The sequence below is a fragment of the Dendrobates tinctorius genome, unplaced genomic scaffold (genome assembly GCF_039654945.1).
Source record: "Dendrobates tinctorius isolate UK_male_01 unplaced genomic scaffold, ASM3965494v1 ptg000075l, whole genome shotgun sequence".
In the NCBI taxonomy this organism is placed as follows: Eukaryota; Metazoa; Chordata; class Amphibia; order Anura; family Dendrobatidae; genus Dendrobates; species Dendrobates tinctorius.
Window position 1 is genome coordinate 42,376,850 of NW_027361743.1, and position 23,151 is coordinate 42,400,000.

Here is a 23,151-nt window from a genome sequence, read left to right on the forward strand (position 1 = left end):
GACTGCAAAATGAAAAGGGACAATCCTTCATCATTGCCAAGCTTTAGGGCTCGACCAGAAGTGCGCTGTCTGTGTTAATATCGGCTGGCACACAGACCAATGCCGTTACATCGCGCCGTTCAGGTGGCGCCGCTTGCACTCATCTCATCTGCATTTCCGAGTGGGAATCGCCTATTCAAGTCTAAGTGTGTAAAATATGTCGGCCCCCACACATCATCCATATAGCAGCCGATTTTTATGGATATGTTGCCATTAATGTAGGAAAATGTATTTGACCTTGTAGATTTTATTGACTGCTGACTTATAAAAACGGATGTCAGAAATGGACAAATGGCCAGCATAAGAATAGAATACAGATTGCAGTATAGATGAAAATTGTCCCTTTTTTCCTGGATCAGTGCATCTATTTTTTTAAATCGGCCTGTCTGATGTATTTATTATTTTGTGAGCTGTGATGACAACCTCTAGTCATCATAAAGGGTTAAATGGGGCTTTCCCATCTCCAAGATCATATTCCAATATATAGGAGGTGTAATAATAATGATATTAGCAAATGCCTCCAATTAGAAATAGCATAAATGGGAGAGAAAACAGAATATCACGTAATTATAATAAAAAAGTATACATTTTATTAAGGGTTTGTTATGAAAAGACAGGTAAAATGACAAAGTACAAGACAGACACAGAAAATGTTACATCAGCCATGTGCTTAGGTAGTATGACACTGGGAGTACAATATACCGGATGGCAGGAACCCCACTGGGAATAAAAAGGACAATTTGTGAATATATTTATGGTGGTAAATTTTTTTTTTTTTACGTTCTGAAAAGTGTTTTTGAACAAGAGTCCCTATAACATTGACTAATAAACCAACATTCCTGGGATTTATGTGGAACGGCACAAATTGGTAAACTGAATGTAAAATAAGGCTTTGTTGCTTGGTGCTTTTGCAACGTGGAATTGATGTATGTGCTGGGAAAGCTCCCAGCGCATACATTACATGGATTTATAGGCCTTCATTCCCCCCCAAAGTGTCCTTATTTTTATTTTTTATGCTATATGGAGTAGTGCACGGTATGTGTTCTTATTTTTATGTACGGTATTTATTTGACGGGAAGCCAATTGGTGACTTGTGCCTTGGATACAAAGTCTTGTGCCTGGGGCCAATAAGTAGGCACTTGGAGGCCAAAGAGCACTGCATATCACCCCAAAAACACCATACCAAAAGTGAAGATTGAAGGTGGGAACATCATGGTGTGGGGCTGTATTTTAGCATATGGCACTGGCAAACGTCATATAATTGAAGGAAGGATGAGTGGACAAATGTACCAAGACATTCTTGATAAAAATCTGCTGCCATCTACCAGGATTGTAAAGGTGAAATGAGGGTAGACCTTGATCCCAAACACACAGACAAGGACACACTGTATTGGATTGAGAAAAAAGAAAATAAAGCTGCTAGAATGGCCCAGTCAATCACTGGACCTGAATCCAATAGAACATTTATGGAAGGAACTAAAGCTCAGAGTTCATAGAAGGATGGTTGAATGGATAAATGTACCCAAACATTCTTTATGAAAAAAAAAAAAAAGATCAAAGTTCATAGAAGACGTCCACTGAATCTTCAGAATTTGAAGAATGTTTGTGTGGATGAATGGGCCAGAATCACATCTGAGCAATGCCTGTGGCTAGTTTCTCCATACAGGAGGCATTTTGGAGCTGTAATCACCAACAAAGGCTTTTGTACGAAGTATTAAGTAAATTTCAGTAATCGTGTTTAATACTGTTTCACCGTGTCATTTCTCATTATTACACATAACTTTAATTTATGGACATTTATGGTTTGATTTCTTTGCTTGTGTTGATTGGATGGATTGTGACCGACATCTGGTGAGAATGTCATGTCAGTAGCACCTTTAGGAATATACTTACTTAGAAAATTGGTGTACTTATTTCACCCTCTGTATTAATGTTTTGAGTGTATTACTGCTGTATAGACAATAGTTTTATTATTGAGCTACTTCTGTGCCCATCTGCCACAACACGGTTATCCTTGTAGATGATGATCTACACTAGACCTTCTTTCTCTTGGGCCAAGCCCTACGAATTTTAAGGGCATGAAGGATCCAGCTCTAATTAAACACGGCCTTGGGGCTAATTAAGACGTCCGTTCATCACATAGTACAGTCATGGCCAAAAGTTTTGAGAATGACACAAATATTATATTTTCACATGATCTGCTGCCCTCTGGTTTTTATGTGTGTTTGTCAGATGTTTTTATCACATACCGAAATATCATTGCAATCATATTATGAGTAGCAAAAGGTTATATTGACAGTTAGAATGAGTTAATGCAGCAAGTCAATATGTGCAGTGTTGACCCTTCTTCTTCAGGACCTCAGCAATTCTCCCTGGCATGCTCTCAATCAACTTCTGGATCAAATCCTGACTGATAGCAGTCCATTCTTGCAAAATCAATGCTTTTATTTTGTCTGAATTTGAAGGTTTTTGTTTGTCCACCCGTCTCTTGATGATTGACCACAAGTTCTCAATGGGATTAAGATCTGGGGAGTTTCCAGGCCATGGTCCCAAAATCTCTGTTTTGTTCCCTGAGCCATTTAGTTATAACCTTTGCTTTATGGCAAGGTGCTCCATCATGTTGAAAAAGGCATTGTTGATCGCCAAACTGCTCTTGGACGGTTGGGAGAAGTTGCTCTTGGAGGACATTCTGGTACCATTCTTTATTCATGGCTGTGTTTTTAGGCAAGACTGAGAGAGAGCCCATTCCCTTGGCTGAGAAGCCACCCCACACATGAATGGTTTCAGGATGCTTGACAGTTGGCATGAGACAAGACTGGTGGTAGCGCTCACCTGGTCTTCTCCGAATAAGCCGTTTTCCAGATGTCCCAAACAATCGAAAAGGGGATTCATCAGAGAAAATGACTTTACCCCAGTCCTCAGCAGTCCACTCCCTGTACCTCTTGCAGAATATCAGTCTGTCCATGATGTTTTTCCTGGAGAGAAGTGGCTTCTTTGCTGCCCTCCTTGAGACCAGGCCTTGCTCCAAGAGTCTCCGCCTCACAGTGCGTGCAGATGCACTCACACCTTCCTGCTGCCATTCCTGAGCAAGCTCTGCACTGCTGGTAGCCCGATCCCGCAGCTGAAACACTTTTAAGAGACGGTCCTGGCGCTTGCTGGTCTTTCTTGGGCGCCCTGGAGCCTTTTTGGCAACAAGGGAACCTCTCTCCTTGAAGTTCTTGATGATGCGATAGATTGTTGACTGAGGTGCAATCTTTCTAACTGCGATACTCTTCCCTGTTAGGCCATTTTTGTGCAGTGCAATGATGACTGCACGTGTTTCTTTAGAGATAACCATGGTTAACAGAAGAGAAACAATGATGCCAAGCACCAGCCTCCTTTTAAAGTGTCCAGTGGTGTCATTCTTACTTAATCATGACAGATTGATCTCCAGTCCTGTCCTCATCAACACTCACACCTGTGTTAATGGAGCAATCACTGAAACGATGTTAGCTGGTCTTTTTAAGGCAGGGCTGCAATGATGTTGAAATGTGTTTTGGGGGATAAAGTTCATTTTCTAGGCAAATATTGACTTTGCAAGTAATTGCTGTTAAGCTGATCACTCTTTATAACATTCTGGAGTATATGCAAATTGCCATTAGAAAAAATGAAGCAGTAGACTTTGTAAAAATTAATATTTGTGTCATTCTCAAAACTTTTGGCCATGACTGTAGTTCTCTCTGTGTTTCTCACGGATAGCACTTGTACCTAATATAGTCTATGGGGCTGTTCACACTTCAGGCTGAGCATACGTATGTTTGCAATCCCAGGAGACTAGATTAGGCCACCATCAGACATTTTTGGCAATGGCTTATCTCCTGGTAGAGCAGCCGAATTGGGCATTGAAAGTCAACCTGACATGCTTCCTTCACTCCCCCAGCATCATCTTTTGTTACATTCAATGAATACCTGTTTTAATTATGTCATATACAAAAGAAAATGTAGAACTGCAATATTATGGGTGGATTTATAAAAATCTATTGGCAATGCAAATCTTCAGAAGATCTGGAAAAAAAAATTCTCCTTGATGTCATATAAAATAAATATGTACCGTAATATAAAATTATTAAAAGAATAAAATGAAATTAATAATTTTTTGTTTCCTAGGCCATTCAGGGTCGATCTGTCAGTCAGCAGGAACGAGACTTACGTGTGGATTTGGGATTCCGTGGCATGCCAATGACCGAGGAGCAGCGGCGCCAGTTCAGCCCCGGACCCCGAACCACAATGTTCCGTATTCCAGAGTTCAAGTGGTCCCCAATGCATCAGCGATTGCTAACAGATCTGCTCTTTGCTTTAGAGACTGATGTCCATGTTTGGAGAAGGTAATGTTTTTTTATTACACAGGGTCCATCTTTTTCTTAAAATATAAAGTAATAAAAGTTTTACAGAGGGGGACGTCTTACTGACATAAGGGGTAAGTTGTAGCCTGACCATGAGTTTACCATGCAAATGTCTTGTTATGACATTTTTAGGCTTTATGTAGGGAATCATGTTCAGCTAAATGACGGCGCTGGCCTGCAGAATAATACTATTAGCCTGCAGATTAACCCTATAACTTCAGGTGAATAGCATTTTTTTTCTGGTGACTGGTTCCCTTCAAGGTACTTACAGAAAGCAGGATTTCACTCCCCAAACTATTTGTATGTAGCTCTTTCAAAGACAAGTCCAGCAATAGCTTTACATGGCCAGTCCATTCCTCTGTTACCGAGCAATCCGTGTTTGAATTCATGTGCAAATGAGGCTGAAGAACTAATTGTTGCTCTGAAGCCTCTGTCTATTCCCCATCTAGCACCACCACTCCTACCTGCGTGACTCACTATTTTTTTGCCTGAAGTCACTCTGGATGGAGGCGGTCAGTCAAGCAGGAGGAGGCGCTGGGCAGGGAATAGAGCTGGAGTGACAGAGGCTTCAGATCAAGCATAGTCCTTCAGCCTCATTTCCATATGAACTCAAGCACTGATTTATCAGTAACAGAGGAACGGACTGGCCATGTAAAGGTTTTGCTGGATTTGTCTTTAAAAGGGTTACATGTGCATATAATTAGTTTGGGGTGTTAAATGCTGATGACAGATTCCCTTTAAAGATTGTCCTGTGGGTACCCTAAAAAATGTGTTGTACATCAACTGTAATGGATCGTCATCCTACTAACCATAAAGATGTCTGAGAAGAATGAATCTCCCAAAACTGGTTTCTGTCAGATTTGCTCAAATCTGCTCCGAAAAGATGTTTATTATACCCTGATAATTCTCTAGTCTCCAAGGTGTTATAACTGGAGGGCCAGGGTGACTTTAAAAAATGTTCAAATATTATGCTCACTGGTTCTACTTCCACTTCTTGGCTTGGCGCGTGGGTCTTGGTTTGAGGTGTCGATCTTGGCTGGGCACATGGCACGTGCATCTTGGCTTGGGGTGTCAGTCTTGGCTGGGCACGTGTGTCTTGACTTGGGATGTCAGTCTTGGCTGGGCGCATGGCATGTGGGTCTTGGCTTGGGGTGTCGGGCTTGGCTGGGTGCATCGCACGTGCATCTTGGCTTGGGGTGTCTGGCTGGGTGCATGGCACGTGGGTCTTGGCTTGATGCGGGGCTTGGGTCAGGTCTTGGGATGGGATGGGTCATGGGGTGGATCTTGGCATGGGCTGTTACGATGCTAAGTAGGGTCTTATGAGTCCATGTGGGACACCTCAGTGATGTACACTCACTGGCCACTTTATTAGGTACACCTGTCCAACTGTGTGTTAAGACTTAATTTCTAATCAGCCAATCACATGGCGGCAACTCAGTGCATTTAGGCTTGTAGACATGGTCAAGACAATCTCCTGCAGTTCAAACCGAGCATCAGTATGGGGAAGAAAGGTGATTTGAGTGCCTTTGAACGTGGCATGATTGTTGGTGCCAGAAGGGCTGGTCTGAGAATTTCAGAAACTGCTGATCTACTGGGATTTTCACGCACAACCATCTCTAGGGTTTACAGAGAATGGTCCGAAAAAGAAAAAAAATCCAGTGAGCGGCAGTTCTGTGGCCGGAAATGCCATGTTGATGCCAGAGGTCAGAGGAGAATGGGCAGACTGGTTCGAGCTGATAGAAAGGCAACAGTGACTCAAATTGCCACCCGTTACAACCAAGGTAGGCAGAAGAGCATCTCTGAACGCACAGTGCGTCGAACTTTGAGGCAGATGGGCTACAGCAGCAGAAGACCACACTGGGTACCACTCCTCTCAGCTAAGAACAGGAAACTGAGGCTACAATTTGCACAAGCTCATCGAAATTGGACAGTAGAAGATTGGAAAAACGTTGCCTGGTCTGATGAGTCTCGATTTCTGCTGCGACATTCGGATGGTAGGGTCAGAATTTGGCGTAAACAACATGAAAGCATGGATCCATCCTGCCTTGTATCAACGGTTCAGGCTGGTGGTGGTGGTGTCATGGTGTGGGGAATTTTTTCTGGGCACTCTTTGGGCCCCTTGGTACCAATTGAGCATCGTTGCAACGCCACAGCCTACCTGAGTATTGTTGCTGACCATGTCCATCCCTTTATGACCACAATGTACCCAACATCTGATGGCTACTTTCAGCAGGATAATGCGCCATGTCATAAAGCTCGAATCATCTCAGATTGGTTTCTTGAACATGACAATGAGTTTACTGTACTCAAATGGCCTCCTCAGTCACCAGATCTCAATCCAATAGAGCATCTTTGGGATGTGGTGGAACGGGAGATTCGCATCAGGGATGTGCAGCCGACAAATCTGCGCCAACTGTGTGATGCCATCATGTCAATATGGTCCAAAATCTCTGAGGAATGCTTCCAGCACCTTGTTGAATCTCTGCCACGAAGAATTGAGGCAGTTCTGAAGGCAAAAGGGGGTCCAACCCCTTACTAGCATGGTGTACCTAATAAAGTGGCCAGTGAGTGTAAGTCACCTAATGTGGGAAGGAAGGGATGAAAGATGCAACAAGTGACTACTTGAATCCTAAGCAAGTGAGGGTCTGCAAGAGAGCTGCAGAGTCTGGACACAGGAGTGTACGCACCATATTTTAATCCTTTCCTAGTCCTCTAAAGACTAACAAAATGGCATATGACTATTCACCATACTACTTGATCAAATCTAGCATTTTGGGGAAATTTGTAACCGATTTGAGTTGTTCTGCATCAATTTTCTCGTTTCTAAACTCTGTTCCCGCTGGGCTTTCAATGCCTCTGCCTGGCAGTGATGTCTGCTTTTATGAAACTGTTCTATAAATCATTTCCATATCTCACTAGAACATAAGCTGAATATGTATGCAGATTGCTTTTTCCAGATGTGCCATCTAATGACAATTCTTTGTTCCTCAGCCATTCAACAAAATCTGTCATGGACTTCGTCAATAGCAACGAAAACATTATCTTTGTTCACAACACCATACACCTGATATCCCAAATGGTCGACAACATCATCATCGCCTGCGGAGGGATCCTGCCATTGTTGTCTGCAGCCACATCGCCGACTGTAAGTACAATGTCGCCATCTAGTGGCCAGCCACAGAATACAGTTCACTTTACTGTGTGTTGGTGCTGAGTTAATTTTTCGTGTTATATTACTAGAAAAATCTAATTTCTGAATATTTTCTTTAAATTAGATACTATTTTTTAAATTATTTTTTGCAAAAGATTATTATAACATTAGCCATTTCTATTGATTTATTACCTTTAATTTCTTTACCTGCTGTTTTTTTAACTATGTAATAATGCATTTGATTTCACATTGAATTTTTTTGTTTCGATTTTAATGCCTTTCTTTTTCTTGTACTGTTGTGGTCTGTTTTCTGTGTGTCTATTTCATGTCCAGGGTTCTAAGGTTAGTATATCTGATGTAAGTTTCCTTTTTTATTATTTTTCATTAACCCCCTAATCCCCTTCCCATTATATGTTGTGTCTTCTTTGACTTGGCAATACTACATGTTTTTTTTATTTTTTTTTTTTTATTGAACTCTGGCGCATGTGTGTATAAAAAAAAATATATATTTGTCGTCTTTGATTTTTAATGCACATGTCATTTGTGAAATTCATACCAGAAGGGAACATTAAAGGGAATCTCCAGTCACATGTGAATAAAGCATAACTATGGCATAATAAAAGAATTACCTGGATCTTGTATATGTTGGGTGTTAAAGACCTCCGCTTGCTGTGTGTGAACGCTCTCTTGCTCTCACACAGCTGATGGGCTTGTTAACAATGTGTTCCTGTCTGTCAGTGGTTTAATCACAGCAACAAAGCAGTTTTGCTCTATTTTCTCTTCGACTAGATGGGTCATATCTAACGTCATAAGCTGTGAAATACTTTGGTATATGTTCACATGGTAGATTTTTCTATTTTTCAGATTCTGATCCAAAATCCATATAAAATGTTATTTGAATAACTAGAAAACGCGCAGAATATATTTTAGACCCCGGCACCCCAGCCCAGTTTTCCCAGGTAAAGCTGCTTCAGTAAAACGCCGGCGGACGTTTTACTTAAGCAACTTCACCAGCATTTTTGTCACGTTGACATTGCTGTGTGTTATGTTCATCCAGGTTTGGACTGGCCCACTGCAGGACAGGAGAATCCTCCGGTGGGCCCATGTGCAGGAGTGGGCCAGCACCTTCTTATATGAGCAGCACATGGCACAATGCAGCATCTTTTATATTCAATTTGTGACTGAGGATAAAATCATATTTGCAGGTGGCTGAAAAGTGGGCCCTGGAGTTGATGTTACTGGTGGGCTATTGGCACCCCAGTCCAACACTGTGTTCATTTTATGGAGGTGCTATTATGGTGCGCTTTCAGGCGGAAGCTGCTCAAAAGATGCCATGCGTATAACCTTCATGGATTCCACCACGGACACGCCTCAAAAAAACAAACAAAAAAAAAAAGCTAAAGAAGAATGAACGTAGAAACAATTTATATAAAAACAACTTGCTGTGCATATGTTCAGGCTTTTGAATGTCTCTGAACCGTTTCAGGTTTCTAAAAATGGCAAGTGGTAAAAATAAGTGTCACGGCCATCCGTCATGTTTTTTGGCATTTTCCGCTTGGTAGAGTGTTGATGTTGTTTTCGCTTAGAAAAACATTAGCAGTTTCTTTGTCATTTAATTGAGTGAAAAAAAAAAAAAACCACACACACACTGGAAAATTACAATGCAAAAGATGTCACAGAAACCATGAAAAAAGACTCCAAAAACCAATCGGCCGAAACCGATGGGTAGAATGCACTGGAAATGACACAAAAAAAGAAGCAAATATGCTTCAGCATGAAAAACTTGAAAAACTCAACGGATTCACCCAAGTTTAAACCCCTTTATGACCTATGACGTATTGGTACGAGATATAGATATATATATATATATATATATATACACTCACTGGCCACTTTATTAGGTACACCATGCTAGTAAGGGGTTGGACCCCCTTTTGCCTTCAGAACTGCCTCAATTCTTCGTGGCAGAGATTCAACAAGGTGCTGGAAGCATTCCTCAGAGATTTTGGACCATATTGACATGATGGCATCACACAGTTGGCGCAGATTTGTCGGCTGCACATCCCTGATGCGAATCTCCCGTTCCACCACATCCCAAAGATGCTCTATTGGATTGAGATCTGGTGACTGAGGAGGCCATTTGAGTACAGTAAACTCATTGTCATGTTCGTTCAAGAAACCAATCTGAGATGATTCGAGCTTTATGACATGGCGCATTATCCTGCTGAAAGTAGCCATCAGATGTTGGGTACATTGTGATCATAAAGGGATGGACATGGTCAGCAACAATACTCAGGTAGGCTGTGGCGTTGCAACGATGCTCAATTGGTACCAAGGGGCCCAAAGAGTGCCCAGAAAAAATTCCCCACACCATGACACCACCACCACCAGCCTGAACCGTTGATACAAGGCAGGATGGATCCATGCTTTCATGTTGTTTACGCCAAATTCTGACCCTACCATCCGAATGTCGCAGCAGAAATCGAGACTCATCAGACCAGGCAACGTTTTTCCAATCTTCTACTGTCCAATTTCGATGAGCTTGTGCAAATTGTAGCCTCAGTTTCCTGTTCTTAGCTGAGAGGAGTGGTACCCAGTGTGGTCTTCTGCTGCTGTAGCCCATCTGCCTCAAAGTTCGACGCACTGTGCGTTCAGAGATGCTCTTCTGCCTACCTTGGTTGTAACGGGTGGCAATTTGAGTCACTGTTGCCTTTCTATCAGCTCGAACCAGTCTGCCCATTCTCCTCTGACCTCTGGCATCAACATGGCATTTCCGGGCTCAGAACTGCCGCTCACTGGATTTTTTTTCTTTTTCGGACCATTCTCTGTAAACCCTAGAGATGGTTGTGCGTGAAAATCCCAGTAGATCAGCAGTTTCTGAAATTCTCAGACCAGCCCTTCTGGCACCAACAATCATGCCACGTTCAAAGGCACTCAAATCACCTTTCTTCCCCATACTGATGCTCGGTTTGAACTGCAGGAGATTGTCTTGACCATGTCTACATGCCTAAATGCACTGAGTTGCCGCCATGTGATTGGCTGATTAGAAATTAAGTCTTAACACACAGTTGGACAGGTGTACCTAATAAAGTGGCCAGTGAGTGTATATATATATATATATATTAGTATTTATTTACCATAGTCTTTTTAATTTAGTGGCTGAATTTGGAGCTTTTTTATCCCATAGAAATGCCTCAATAATTGACACGTTTATTTTTCAAGCTGGAGAGCAAAACCACAATGTAGATGTGTTTTTCCTATTGAAATCAATTCAGAGTATTTTAAAGTGTTGTTTTTTTTGTGGATTTTAAAGCAGACTCTGCACCCAAAAGCTCAGTGTGAACATACCCCAGCTGTATGGGCAAGGTGAGAAAAGCATTGATTTTTTTCACTTTGCACGCCAATACTGTATGATTTTCGTTTAGCTACAGTAAGCGGAAATCTTGACAATTGCCAATTTAAAATTCAGTTATCTTTTTTTCACATATGACTAAATTGCCCCTTTAAGAGGTTTTTTTTTCCCAGAGTGATTTTTTTCTGTGTGCCCATTTCATTGCTAATTTGTGATCAGATGTGTAGTGATGGAAGGATGACATTGATCACCTCAGATACTTGTATATCGATCATGTCCACACGTCAGTCCTTAGTTTGTCAGGTTTGTCAACAACTTCTTCATAACTTGGTGCCTCTGAATAGTGGTCCTGAGCTTAATGCCACAGGGCTGAATCCCTCTATTGATATGTCCACAAGGGATGTAATTAGCATCTTATCGCCATGAATTTTCAGAAAAATTCCTTGTAGAAGTCTGCATGCATGTACTGTAGATAGCGCCTTGCTGCAGATTCACTGTGGAAGTCTGCCTGCATGTACTGTAGATGGCGCCTTGCTGCAGATTCACTGTGGAAGTCTGCATGCATGTACTGTAGATAGCGCCTTGCTGCAGATTCACTGTGGAAGTCTGCATGCAAGTACTGTAGATAGCGCCTTGCTGCAGATTCACTGTGGAAGTCTGCATGCATGTACTGTAGATAGCGCCTTGCTGCAGATTCACTGTGGAAGTCTGCATGCATGTACTGTAGATAGCGCCTTGCTGCAGATTCACTGTGGATGTCGCCTTGATTATTAAATTGGGTGAAGTTTGTAAAATAAACAAACATTCTACAAATGTGAAATCCACAATGTTGGTCAAATTAGCTGTGGATTTTCTCAGCATTTGGATGGGATATCAAAGAAAAAAATCATTTACATGGCTGCTGTAGTGCCAGAAGGAATGTTCCCACATGAAAAAATGCTGCTGATTTATTTCCGCACCAAAATTTGCAATAATAATCTGCTGTAACTATTGCTTTTTTTGCTCTTTTTTATGCTTTCCCTTTTGCCATGTGGTTTTGGTGCAGATTAGATGCCTTTTTAGTACAGAAATGCTGGAATTCTGCTCTTAAAAGCGCAGTTACATTTTTTCAGGCTCCCCATAGAAGCCTATAAGGAAAATACACCACAAAAGCACAGATAAACAGACAGTATCTTTAAAAGGAGCCTGTCACCTCGGAAAACACTTATTTACCTGCAGTCACCACTCAGAGCACCGCTCACTATACTGTGAGTGGTGAATGTACCCACGCCCCAGCACTTTTATTACAGTGTATCTGTGCAGAGCGAGCTGTGAATCCGTGTGGGGGTGTGCGGACATTCGCCTCTCACAGTATAGTGAGCGGTGCTCTGAGTGGTAATCATAGCCGTTCTGTCCACACCCCGATGAAGTAAGCTAAATCCCCCCAGTCTCATCACATGCAGTAAGGCAGCAGTGTAAGGCTATGCTCACTTGTTGCGTTTTTGCTGCGTTTTTTAAATGCCAATATTAACTTTTACAGCACCAGCAAAGTCTGAGATTTCTAAAATCTCCTGCACACACATTGTTTTTTTTTTCCTGACAGATTTGGAAAACTGTTGTGTTTTTGCAAGCTGCAGAATGTCGCTTCTTTCAGCGTTTTTGCAGCTTTTTTCACCCATACAAAGTAATGGGTAAGTGCAAAAAATGCATCAGTTTTGGGTAAAAAACCTTAAGGAAGTTGCATCATGACTTTTTTTTTTTTTTTGGGGGGGGGGAGGGGGCACTAAGCTTTATCAGCTTTTACAAGAGACCATAAAAACACAGCAAAACCAGCTTTTTGTAAGCAGCTTCTTTACTACCAAGAGAGCAGGTTTTGCCTGCGGAAAAAACGCCACAAAAACGCAACGTGTGAACCGAGCCTAACTCTATTTGCCTGCATATTTACCCTACATCTGCAAGTAAATGGCGTTTGTCCCGGTGATGGTTTCCTTTTAAAGAAAACCTGTCATCTTATTCATCTTACATGTGTGAAACACTCCTGTGCTTCAGAATAAACATACCTTAAATCTCCCGCTGGGGACTATAGCCATAGAGGAGTCTTGTCCGGCTCTGCCCCGGCCGCCTCTTCCCAGCGCCCCTGCAGGTGACTGACCAGCCTCTCTCTGTATACACATGGGGAGAGACCTGTCAATCATCTGAAGCAGCGCTGGGAGAAGGCGGCCGGGGTCAAGCCGGACTTGACTTTTCTGTGGCTTTGGTCCCCAGCCTAATCCTCAAGCTATATTTTCTGTGACACAGAGGCGCATTTCCTGTAAAACATATACCTGGATGTCATCGAAGGCTCAGATTCATGCTGCTTGTGGTTGGGACAGAATGAATCCACTGACAATATTACTCTTTTAAGTAATCTTCATTAATTTAGTCATTTTATCGCATCATATGAGAGCGAGGAGATCAGAAAACCCCTGTGTTGTGTAGAATTACTGCACTCACATCTTTTTGGCTGTGTACAGAGACAATACAATGAAAATTGTGTCTTTGAGGCTATCATGACTCCCAAATTTTTGCATATATGGAGGTTCCAGAGATAAGATCCCTACTCATGTGATAAGAAAAGGATTCTGTCACCAGGTTTATGCCACCTAATCTGAGAGCAGCTTAATGTAGGGCCAGAGAACCTGATTCCAGCGATGTATCACTTACTGGGCTGCTTGCTGTAGTTTTGATAATGAACTTCTGACAAATCACTGATCTTATCACTTGAGGGCTAGTAACCCTGTCAAGCATATGCATGTATTACCTCGTCCTCACCACTGATTGGCAGCTTTCTCCCTATGCACAGTGTACATAGAAAGCTGCCACTCGGTGGGGGCGGGGTTATGCAGAGCTCAGCATTCAGAGCAGTGCTAGATCTGCAACAGATAAAACAGGGATTTTATCAAAACTGCAGCAAACAGCCTAGTAAGTGACACATCACTGGAATCAGGGTCTCTGCACCTACATCATACTGCTCTGAGATGGGGTGTAAAAACTTGGTGACTGATTTATTTTAAGACTGGAAGCACACATACTGTATTTTTAGCCAAAGGCAGAAATGGATTAAGGAAAATGGAGTAATATAGAGTAAGGACTTTTCCTTACTGGATCTACTAGTTGCTTTGTCTTTGTCTCACAAAACTGCATGTACTATTCCAGCTTTATGGTATTTATTTAGACCAGGGCTGGCCTACTCCATTAATCCTTCTATTTTGCATTGCATATGGCGAATATGAATACACGCAGTGACGTAGGAGTGTATATATAATGTATATAGTGTGCACTTGTCAATTCGCACATCTATATCTTCTCACAACAGTGGATAACGTATCTTTCTACAAGGAGAAGGAAAGTGACATCATTCTGAGCCATATTGTAAATGATTTTCCCTCAATGTGGCAGATCGCCAGTGACATGACAGATAATATATTTTTCAGCAATCTGTCCCCCATGGTATTCAGTACGTAGTGTCAGAAACTGGAGATCTGTGTTAGTGAGGCCCAACATACCAAAATCAGCAGGCATCCGTGTGCGGAGAGCGCTCGCTTGTCTTGCATCCCCCTCTTTTGAGATTTTACTTTTCATGGTTACTCATCTTTAAAAGAAGGTATATATTATTGAGTGTTTTGTGCTCTGACTCTGAGCCTTAGGTGTATGTAAATCAGCGTTTCAGAAGGCGAATAGATGCATTCAGGAAAATAAACCATAAAATAGATGTTTTGCAGATGCTCTCAGTCTGTGCCGAGCCTTTCCATCACCTGTTACCTGAGTCCAATGGATGCAGCCACCATGGAGCATGAGGACCGTAGTAATAAAAGGAATGTGGCAGCAGAAAATGGCCTGGTGTTTAATCTGGGTTTTCAGCTTAATTTTTCTATTATTTTTTTTTTTTTTTTTTAATTTTTATTCCTTTTTTTTTTTTCAATTTGCCATATCAGTCTATATATAAAAATAAAGTAGAACACCTTCAATTTTTACACTGGTAACTAAGAGTATGTTATTGGTCTTCTAATGAGGGAGAGTCACTAAGCTGTAGGTCAGGGCGAGGAGGCGTTGATGTAGCGGAGTTGGGTGGGTGAGACGTCATGTAGAACAATAGATTTGGATATGATGGACAGGACAGCACACAAAACAGGGTTTTATATGCCAGATGATACATGGAAAGGCGAAGACCAGAAGAGCTGGATAGGTTAGATGGCATGGAGATCAGTTTGCAGAATGGCACCTAGGAAATGCAGATCTGGAATAGCAGATAATACTGTGGCTTAACAGACCAACATCTTGATGTAGCAGAGCAGACAGGACCTTGGAACCAGATTGGCAATATGCAACTTGTGGTAGCAGAGCCGAGTGTGTGGATAACACCTAAGGCTATGTACCGACGTAGTTTTTCGGTTGTGTGGATTTTTTTGAGAAATCCGCAGGACAAAAGTCCTGCGGTTTTTCTGCGGACTAGCCTGCGGTTTTGCCCTGCGGTTTCACACCTCATAATGATAAGGTGTGAAACCGCAGCGGAAACCGCACAAAGAATTGACATGTTGCGGATTGTAACCCGCAGCAAATCCGCAGCATGTGCACTGCGTTTTTTTTCCCATAGGAAATAAAGGTACTGTACAACGCAGCAGAATCTGCTGCGGACCCGCAGGGCCAAATCCGCTGCGGATCCGCAGCGTGTGCACATACCCTAAGAATATCAGAGTTGAATTGGCAGGCTTGCACCTAGATGTAGACTGTCCCAGAGCTCGGCTTGTCTGGAGGCTTGATAGGGTGTCAGCATGTGGTGGCAGTGTATTAAAATCTGAATAAGGCTAGTTTTACACTAGCGTTTGAGCGCAGCGACGGCCTGCGCACGGCCGCCGCTAAGCCCCGCCCCCTGCCGCGCCCACGCTGGTAGCTCCGCCCACCGGCGTATGACGCTGCATGCTCCCTGCATCCCCTATCTTTATAGTTTCACACTAGCGTTTTGGAGCGCAGCGACGGCCTGTGCACGGCCGCCGTTAAGCCCCGCCCCGCCGGTAGCTCCGCCCACCGGCGCATGACTCTGCATGCGCCCTGCGTCCCCTATATTTATCACCGGGGGCACAGGCCGTGCGCATTATGCGTTTGGCGGCGCATGCGTCCTTTTGACGGTGCGCCGACCTGCGCCTAACGCAACCTGCTGCATTTTGGTTGCGTCGGCGCACCCTCAAAAAGGCGCATGCGCCGCCAAACGCATACTGCGCACGGCCTGCGCCCCCTGTGATAAAGATAGGGGATGCAGGGCGCATGCAACGTCATGCGTCAGTGGGCGGAGCTACCGGTGGGGCGCGGCAGGGGCGGGGCTTAGCGGCGGCCGTGCGCAGGCCGTCGCTACGCTCCAAAACGCTAGTGTGAAACTAGCCTAACACAGGGGGCGCAGGCCGTGCGCAGTATGCGTTTGGCGGCGCATGCGTCCTTTTGACGGTGCGCCGACCTGCGCCAGACGAAACCTGCTGCAGTTTGGTTGCGTCGGCGCACCGTCAAAAAGGCGCATGCGCCGCCAAACGCATACTGCGCACGGCCTGCGCCCCTGTGATAAAGATAGGGGACGCAGGGCGCATGCAGCGTCATGCGCCGGTGGGCGGAGCTACCGGCGGGGGCGGGGCTTAGCGGCGGCCGTGCGCAGGCCGTCGCTGCGCTCAAACGCTAGTGTGAAACTAGCCTAACCTGAACACTCAGGCAGCATGCACTTGCTTGAGTTGGCATTAAAATGCCTAGAAGTGTGACATCAAGGTTAGCACTGGGAAAAGGAGGCAATAATTTTCAATATTTTTTTTATTCTTCATATCATTAAGTTTTCCAAGCTTTAAAAAAAAATATATATATATTTAACATAAAACTTGATTTTCTATTTGGGGCGAACATCGAGTATGAATTCCAGAACATTAACAGTGTGTGCACTAACTCTGCAAGGATATGGCTCTGCTAGCCGATATGAGTTGTTGTCGCTTGACCGCAAGTATGCTTCTATGTTGAGAGAAGCTTGTCGGCACATGATCGCAAGTATGCCAATTTCCGACTGCTTGAACCGGCTAGCAGAGCTGTATCCTAACAGTATAAATATTACACTTTGTATTTGGCAGGCTGCGGTGCTAGATGAAAGTTTGCCATTCATTGTAAACCTCCCGACAGCCTCGGGCTTTCAGTCATAGGGGTTGGCCCGTGCGGCTACAGTCACAGCTGAATACATAGTGAGCGACAACTGTAACTACAGCCCTGACAGACAGCTGGCTCAGCGCAATAATGAGTCACAAAGTCTGAAACTAAGTGAATATTTTCATTGTCCTCTGCATTGATTGTAGTGTCCTTATCTGGAAAATCTTGTCAATGTCTTAAAGGGTTTGTCCACGCTTCTGATGAAAGTCTGCAGTCAGACCATGCGATTGCACACATTTGAATCCTAGCAGCGCGTGCCTCGCACACTGGCAGGATTCTCCACTGTTACCAGTGAGAGCAAGGTATTCGTGTGATCAGCTATGTGACACGTCCTCGTTAAATATAATTATACATGTTCCAGTGTTGGAAAAGAACTAGAGACCAATGTGTCTAATGTCCTATTTCCATGCAGATTTTGTGCTAATTGCAATTTTTTTAACCATGTTAGTTAGTATTTCCCAATATTAGAAATTAAAAGGACACCACTTTTTCAGTTGCATTGATTTTTATCCCCCATTTCTACATGTAATATATTTTATTTTGTGGTGGTAATACCCATTGATAAACAGTTATTGGGTTACAGAATTATACAGGGTGGGCCATTTATATGGATACACCTAAATAAAATGGGAATGGTAGGTGATATCAACTTCCTGTTTGTGGCACATTAGTTTATGGGAGGGGGAAACTTTTCGAGATGGGTGGTGACCATGATGGCCATTTTGGATCCAACTTTATTTTTTCCAATGGGAAGGTGGTCATGTGACACATCAAACTTATTGAGAATTTCACAAGAAAAACAATGAGTTATTTACACGTTTATGACCACTTATAAAATGTGTTCAAAGTGCTGCCCATTGTGTTGGATTGTCAATGCAACCCTCTTCTCCCACTCTTGACACACTGATGGCAACACCGCAGAAGAAATGCTAGCACAGGGTTCCACTATCCGTTGTTTCAGATGCTGCACATCTTGTATCTTCACAGCATAGACAATTGTCTTCAGATGACCCCAAAGATAAAAGTCTAGGGGTCAGATCGGGAGACCTTGGTAGCCATTCAGCTGGCCCACGACAACCAATCCACTTTCCAGGAAACTGTTCATGTAGGAATGCTCGGACCTGACACCCCTAATTGATGGTATGGTGTGGTATATGGGGTACAAAGATAGTGGGGCCATTCTTCATCAATGGAAGTCTCAATGCCACAGGATATCTGAAATTGCTACATGATGATGTGTTGCCCTCTTTATGCACTGAAGATGGCACGTTCCCTGAGTTTTTCCAGCAAGATGGTGCACCACCACATTGTGGGTGTCAGGTCCGAGCATTCCTACAAGGAATCGGACCCCCTTAGACAAGCATTTCTTCTGCGGTGTTGCTATCAGTTTGTCAAGAGTGGGAGAAGAGGGTTGCATTAAAGGGGGTTTTACACATTACGATATCGCTAGCGATATCGCTATAACGTCACCGATTTCGTGACGTTATAGCGATATCGCTATGTGTGATACTTGCCTCCGACCGACTCCCCCGCTGTCCATCGCTGATCGCGCGAGAATGTCCGGCTCCATTTCTCGTCGTCAGCTTCCTGCTGGGGCTTCCTGCTGTGACGAAGAGCGACGCGTGGAGGCGGGCGGGAGGACGTCAGGATCGCCGTGTGTGAAAGGTGAGTATCGTGCGCTGCGTCGCTGCTGCATCGCTGTGAGATCTGCCTGTGTGACAGCTCACTAGCGATCATTTAGCGATGCACCAGCGATCCTGACTGGGTCGGATGGCTGGTCGGATCGCTGGTGCATCGCTAAATGTAAAAGGGCCTTAACAATCCAACACAATGGGCAGCACTTTAAACACATTTTATAAGTGGTCATAAACTTGTAAATAACTCATGAAAGAATAAAGTTACGTTAAAACCAAGCACACCATTGTTTTTCTTGTGAAATTCTCAAAAAGTTTGATGTCACATGACCCTCTTCCCACTGGAAAAAATAAAGTTGGATCCAAAATGGCCAACTTCCAAATGGCCGCCATGGTCACCACCCATCTCGAAAAGTTTCCCCCCTCCCATATACTAATGTGCCACAAACAGGAAGTTGATATCACCAACCATTCCCATTTTATTTAGGTGTATCCATATAAATGGCCCACCCTGTAGTACAGATTGGAACAGTGTTTAAAGGGAATCTGTCACCCCTTTTTTGAGATATCATATAATGATATCATTCAATTGTGTCACATAAGGATTCTCTTAGTACTTTTGCTTCCCCCTGACCCCGCACCTTTCATGCATAAATATCTTTTTTATATCGGTTCAGATGTATGTAAACTGCCGCTGTCCGGTCCGCTGGGCGGGGCTTATTCACCTGCTTCCCCCTCCCTGTCTTGCTCTACGCATTTCTTCTTGTGTAGAGCAAGACAGGGAGGGGGGAGCAGTTGAATAAGCCCCGCCCATCGGACCGGACCGTGGCAGTTTACATACATCTGAACCGATATAAACAAGGTATTTATGCATGAAAGGTGCGCGGTCAGGGGGAAGCAAAAGTACTAAGAGAATCCTTATGTGACACACAATTGAATGATATCATTATATGATATCTCAAAAAAGGGGTGACAGATTCCCTTTAAGGTCATTGATGGATGATATAAAAAGAAAAATAGCAGAAAAGTTGACATTTCCCTCATGATAAAGCTGTGACTGAGCTGACGGTACTTACCTGAATTACAATAGATCATTAGTGATCATTAGCTACTGATTTTTTCCCATTTATTTTCCATTTTTAAATAGGCAACTATTTCAGAGCCCTAGATTGATAGGAGTCTATGGAATGATCATGTGGGGGCTTTAAAGGGAATCTATCAGCAGAATTTCACACTCCAAACTATATACCTGTTAATGTAGCTCTTTCACAGACAAGTCCAGCAATACCTTTACATGGCTCGGTCTTTCTTCCATTATTGAGAAATCAGCATTAGATCTGACATGCAAATGAGGCTGTAGACGTTAATCCTTTGTTACTCCAGCTCTATTACCCACCTAGTCCCACCTCCTCAGCAGACTGTATACCTTGTGGATTCAGGCAAAGAAGCTGTCAGTCAAGCAGTGGGAGGCGGGCCTGGGTGCAGAATAGAGCTGGAGTGACAGAGGCTTCAGAGCAACTATAGTTCTTCAGCCTCATAAAGATATCAATCCAAACACTGATTTCTCAGTAACGCAGGAACAGCCTGGTTATGTAAAGGTATTGCTGGACTTGTCTTTGAAAGGGTTACACATGCGTATAAATAGTTAGGGATGTGAAATCCTGTTTGCAGATTCCCATTAAGCATTTATTAACTCTATAGACAGCACCATGCAAATAACTTAACTAGTCTGGAAGTATTCTTATATTATATCTCACTATTACTGTACTTGGATACCATATTAGCTGAAGGTGCAGGCACATCATTTTTATCCAAGCATATTAAGGTACCGTTAGTGTTTCCCTTATACGTGTTTCACTCTTCAGCGTGTGGTCTAGTGACCGCTTAATACTACTAGGCAGCATTCAGTTAATTCCCTTAGTGCCATGCTCTTAGCGGACAGGAAACCTGCAGATTTCTGAAATTATATAGAGAGAGAAAAGCATCTGTAAATGAGTGATGAAGCAAATAATTCATAGCATAATCTAATATTTTGTGTAGAACGTGTAGTATAAAATTACTTTGTAGAGGAAGCCATATGACGTTTTGTGTCCTACCAACTACTCTGTTAAAGGCGGTGTTCACACAACTGGTATGGGGTTGTGTAATTAATTAATCGTCAAGTGTGGCATCAGAGTTGGACTGGGGTGTCTGGGGCCCACATGAGGAATTGACCTTAAGGACCCACCCTGCAGTTATATGTAAATACTGTACCTGTTAGCTGTTATCCCAGATATAGTGAAGTATCAACTGTAAGACACGTGAGGCTCCTGCACATCTACTGTACGTACACCATATAACTCGGATGCACAACTACGATAGTTTGCATTAAAGGGCTTCTTTGGTTAAAAGCAGTTATAATGATACCACATGCAAGAGAGAAATACTGCCATACCATGATTGGACTACATATTCCGCCACATAGTGACTGAATATTACCACATTCAGGGACAAATATCACCACACCATGACCAGACCACATATTATCACATAGTGACCAAATAATACCACATGCAGGGACAAATAAAGCTACACTGTGACCAGACAACATATTACCACCACATACAAGGGAGAAATACCGTCACACCATGACCAGACCACATATTGCCACCATATAGTGACCTAATACTACAATACTTATCATTAATAAAAACCACAACGCTAGCACTGTTATCACCAGTGACAATACACACAGGTTTGTACAGTACAGTGTCAGTGTACAGATAACACCGTGATCACCAGTGACATAACAAGAGCTCAATATATAGTGTCAGTGTACAGGTAATTCAGGGTTCACCAGTGACATAACAAGATCTCTGTATATAGTGTCAGTGTACAGGTAATACAGTGATCACCGGTGACATTATACACAGGAGTTTTGTGTGTAGTGTTAGTGTACAGGTAATGCAGTCATCACCAGTGTTATTATACACAGGAGCTCTATCTATAGTGTATAGTGTACAGGTAATACAGGGATCACTAGTGACTGTATGCACAAGAGCTCTGCATATAGTGTCAGTGTACAGGTAATACAGTGATCACCAAAGATATTATACACAGGAGCTCTGTATATAGTGTGCAGGTCATGCAGGAATCACCAGTAACATTATACACAGGAGCTCTGTATATAGTGTCAGTGTACAGGTAATGCAGGGATTACCAGTGACATTATACACAGGAGCTCTGTATATAGTGTCAGTGTACAGGTAATGCAGGGATTACCAGTGACATTATACACAGGAGCTCTGTATATAGTGTCAGTGTACAGGTAATGCAGGGATTACCAGTGACATTATACACAGGAGCTCTGTATATAGTGTCAGTGTACAGGTAATGCAGGGATTACCAGTGACATTATACACAGGAGCTCTGTATATAGTGTCAGTGTACAGGTAATGCAGGGATTACCAGTGACATTATACACAGGAGCTCTGTATATAGTGTCAGTGTACAGGTAATGCAGGGATTACCAGTGACATTATACACAGGAGCTCTGTATATAGTGTCAGTGTACAGGTAATGCAGGGATTACCAGTGACATTATACACAGGAGCTCTGTATATAGTGTCAGTGTACAGGTAATGCAGGGATTACCAGTGACATTATACACAGGAGCTCTGTATATAGTGTCAGTGTACAGGTAATATAGTGATCACCAGTGACATTATACAAAGGAGCTCTGTATATAGTGTACAGGTAATGCAGTGATCACCAGTGACATTATACACAGGAGCTCTGTATATAGTGTCAGTGTACAGGTAATACAGTGATCACCAATGATATTATACACAGGAGCTCTGTATATAGTGTACAGGTAATGCAGTGATCACTGGTGACACACACCTTAGCTTCCAGCCTGTGCTAGGACGGCAGCCTATTGCGACATTCAGTTGAAAGCAGCGGACCCCCTCTACGTCCTGCTTAGGAGTCCGACAAGACCCCGGGGCCCACCGGAGAATTCTCTGGTGTCCTGGTGGGCCAGTCCGACCCTATGTGGCATAGTTGAATATGGTTTAGTTCCACTGTGTCATATAGATTTTTACTCTCCCATATCTGTGAGCTTCAGGTTTTTAACTATCATTTTAAGTGTAAATTCCCTCATTGTAGATTTTGTTGTCGAACTTTCTGTGATTGAAACTCTGATTCCATTCATTTGAATGAAGTTAAAGTGAATTAGTCAGCAGGTGTTTGCTATGTAATCTGAGGACTGCATGAGATAGGGGCAGAGATACTTATTAGGCTGTGTGCTCTTGTTTCAATACATTGCATGTTTTGTCAGCAGGAGATTATCCCTACAGGACTACAGCTTGCGTGCATCCTGGTATAGCCACACCTTCACCACTGATTAGCAGCTCACTGTCAATA

At 43.1% G+C, this 23,151-nt stretch overlaps 1 protein-coding gene across 6 annotated transcripts in view; it reads left to right on the top strand.

The window, feature by feature from the left end:
* Nucleotides 1–23,151, top strand: part of NBEA (neurobeachin) — a 915,436-nt gene that overhangs the window by 366,310 nt on the left and 525,975 nt on the right. For 4 of the 6 annotated variants that reach the window (XM_073583206.1, XM_073583210.1, XM_073583208.1 and 1 more), the window contains exons 23-25: nt 4,186–4,403; nt 7,413–7,566; nt 7,906–7,929. In XM_073583206.1, the coding sequence (XP_073439307.1) occupies nt 4,186–4,403; nt 7,413–7,566; nt 7,906–7,929 (396 nt within the window). The remainder of the gene's footprint in view (nt 1–4,185; nt 4,404–7,412; nt 7,567–7,905; nt 7,930–23,151) is intronic. The other 2 variants (XM_073583209.1, XM_073583211.1) reach the window with 1 other exon arrangement.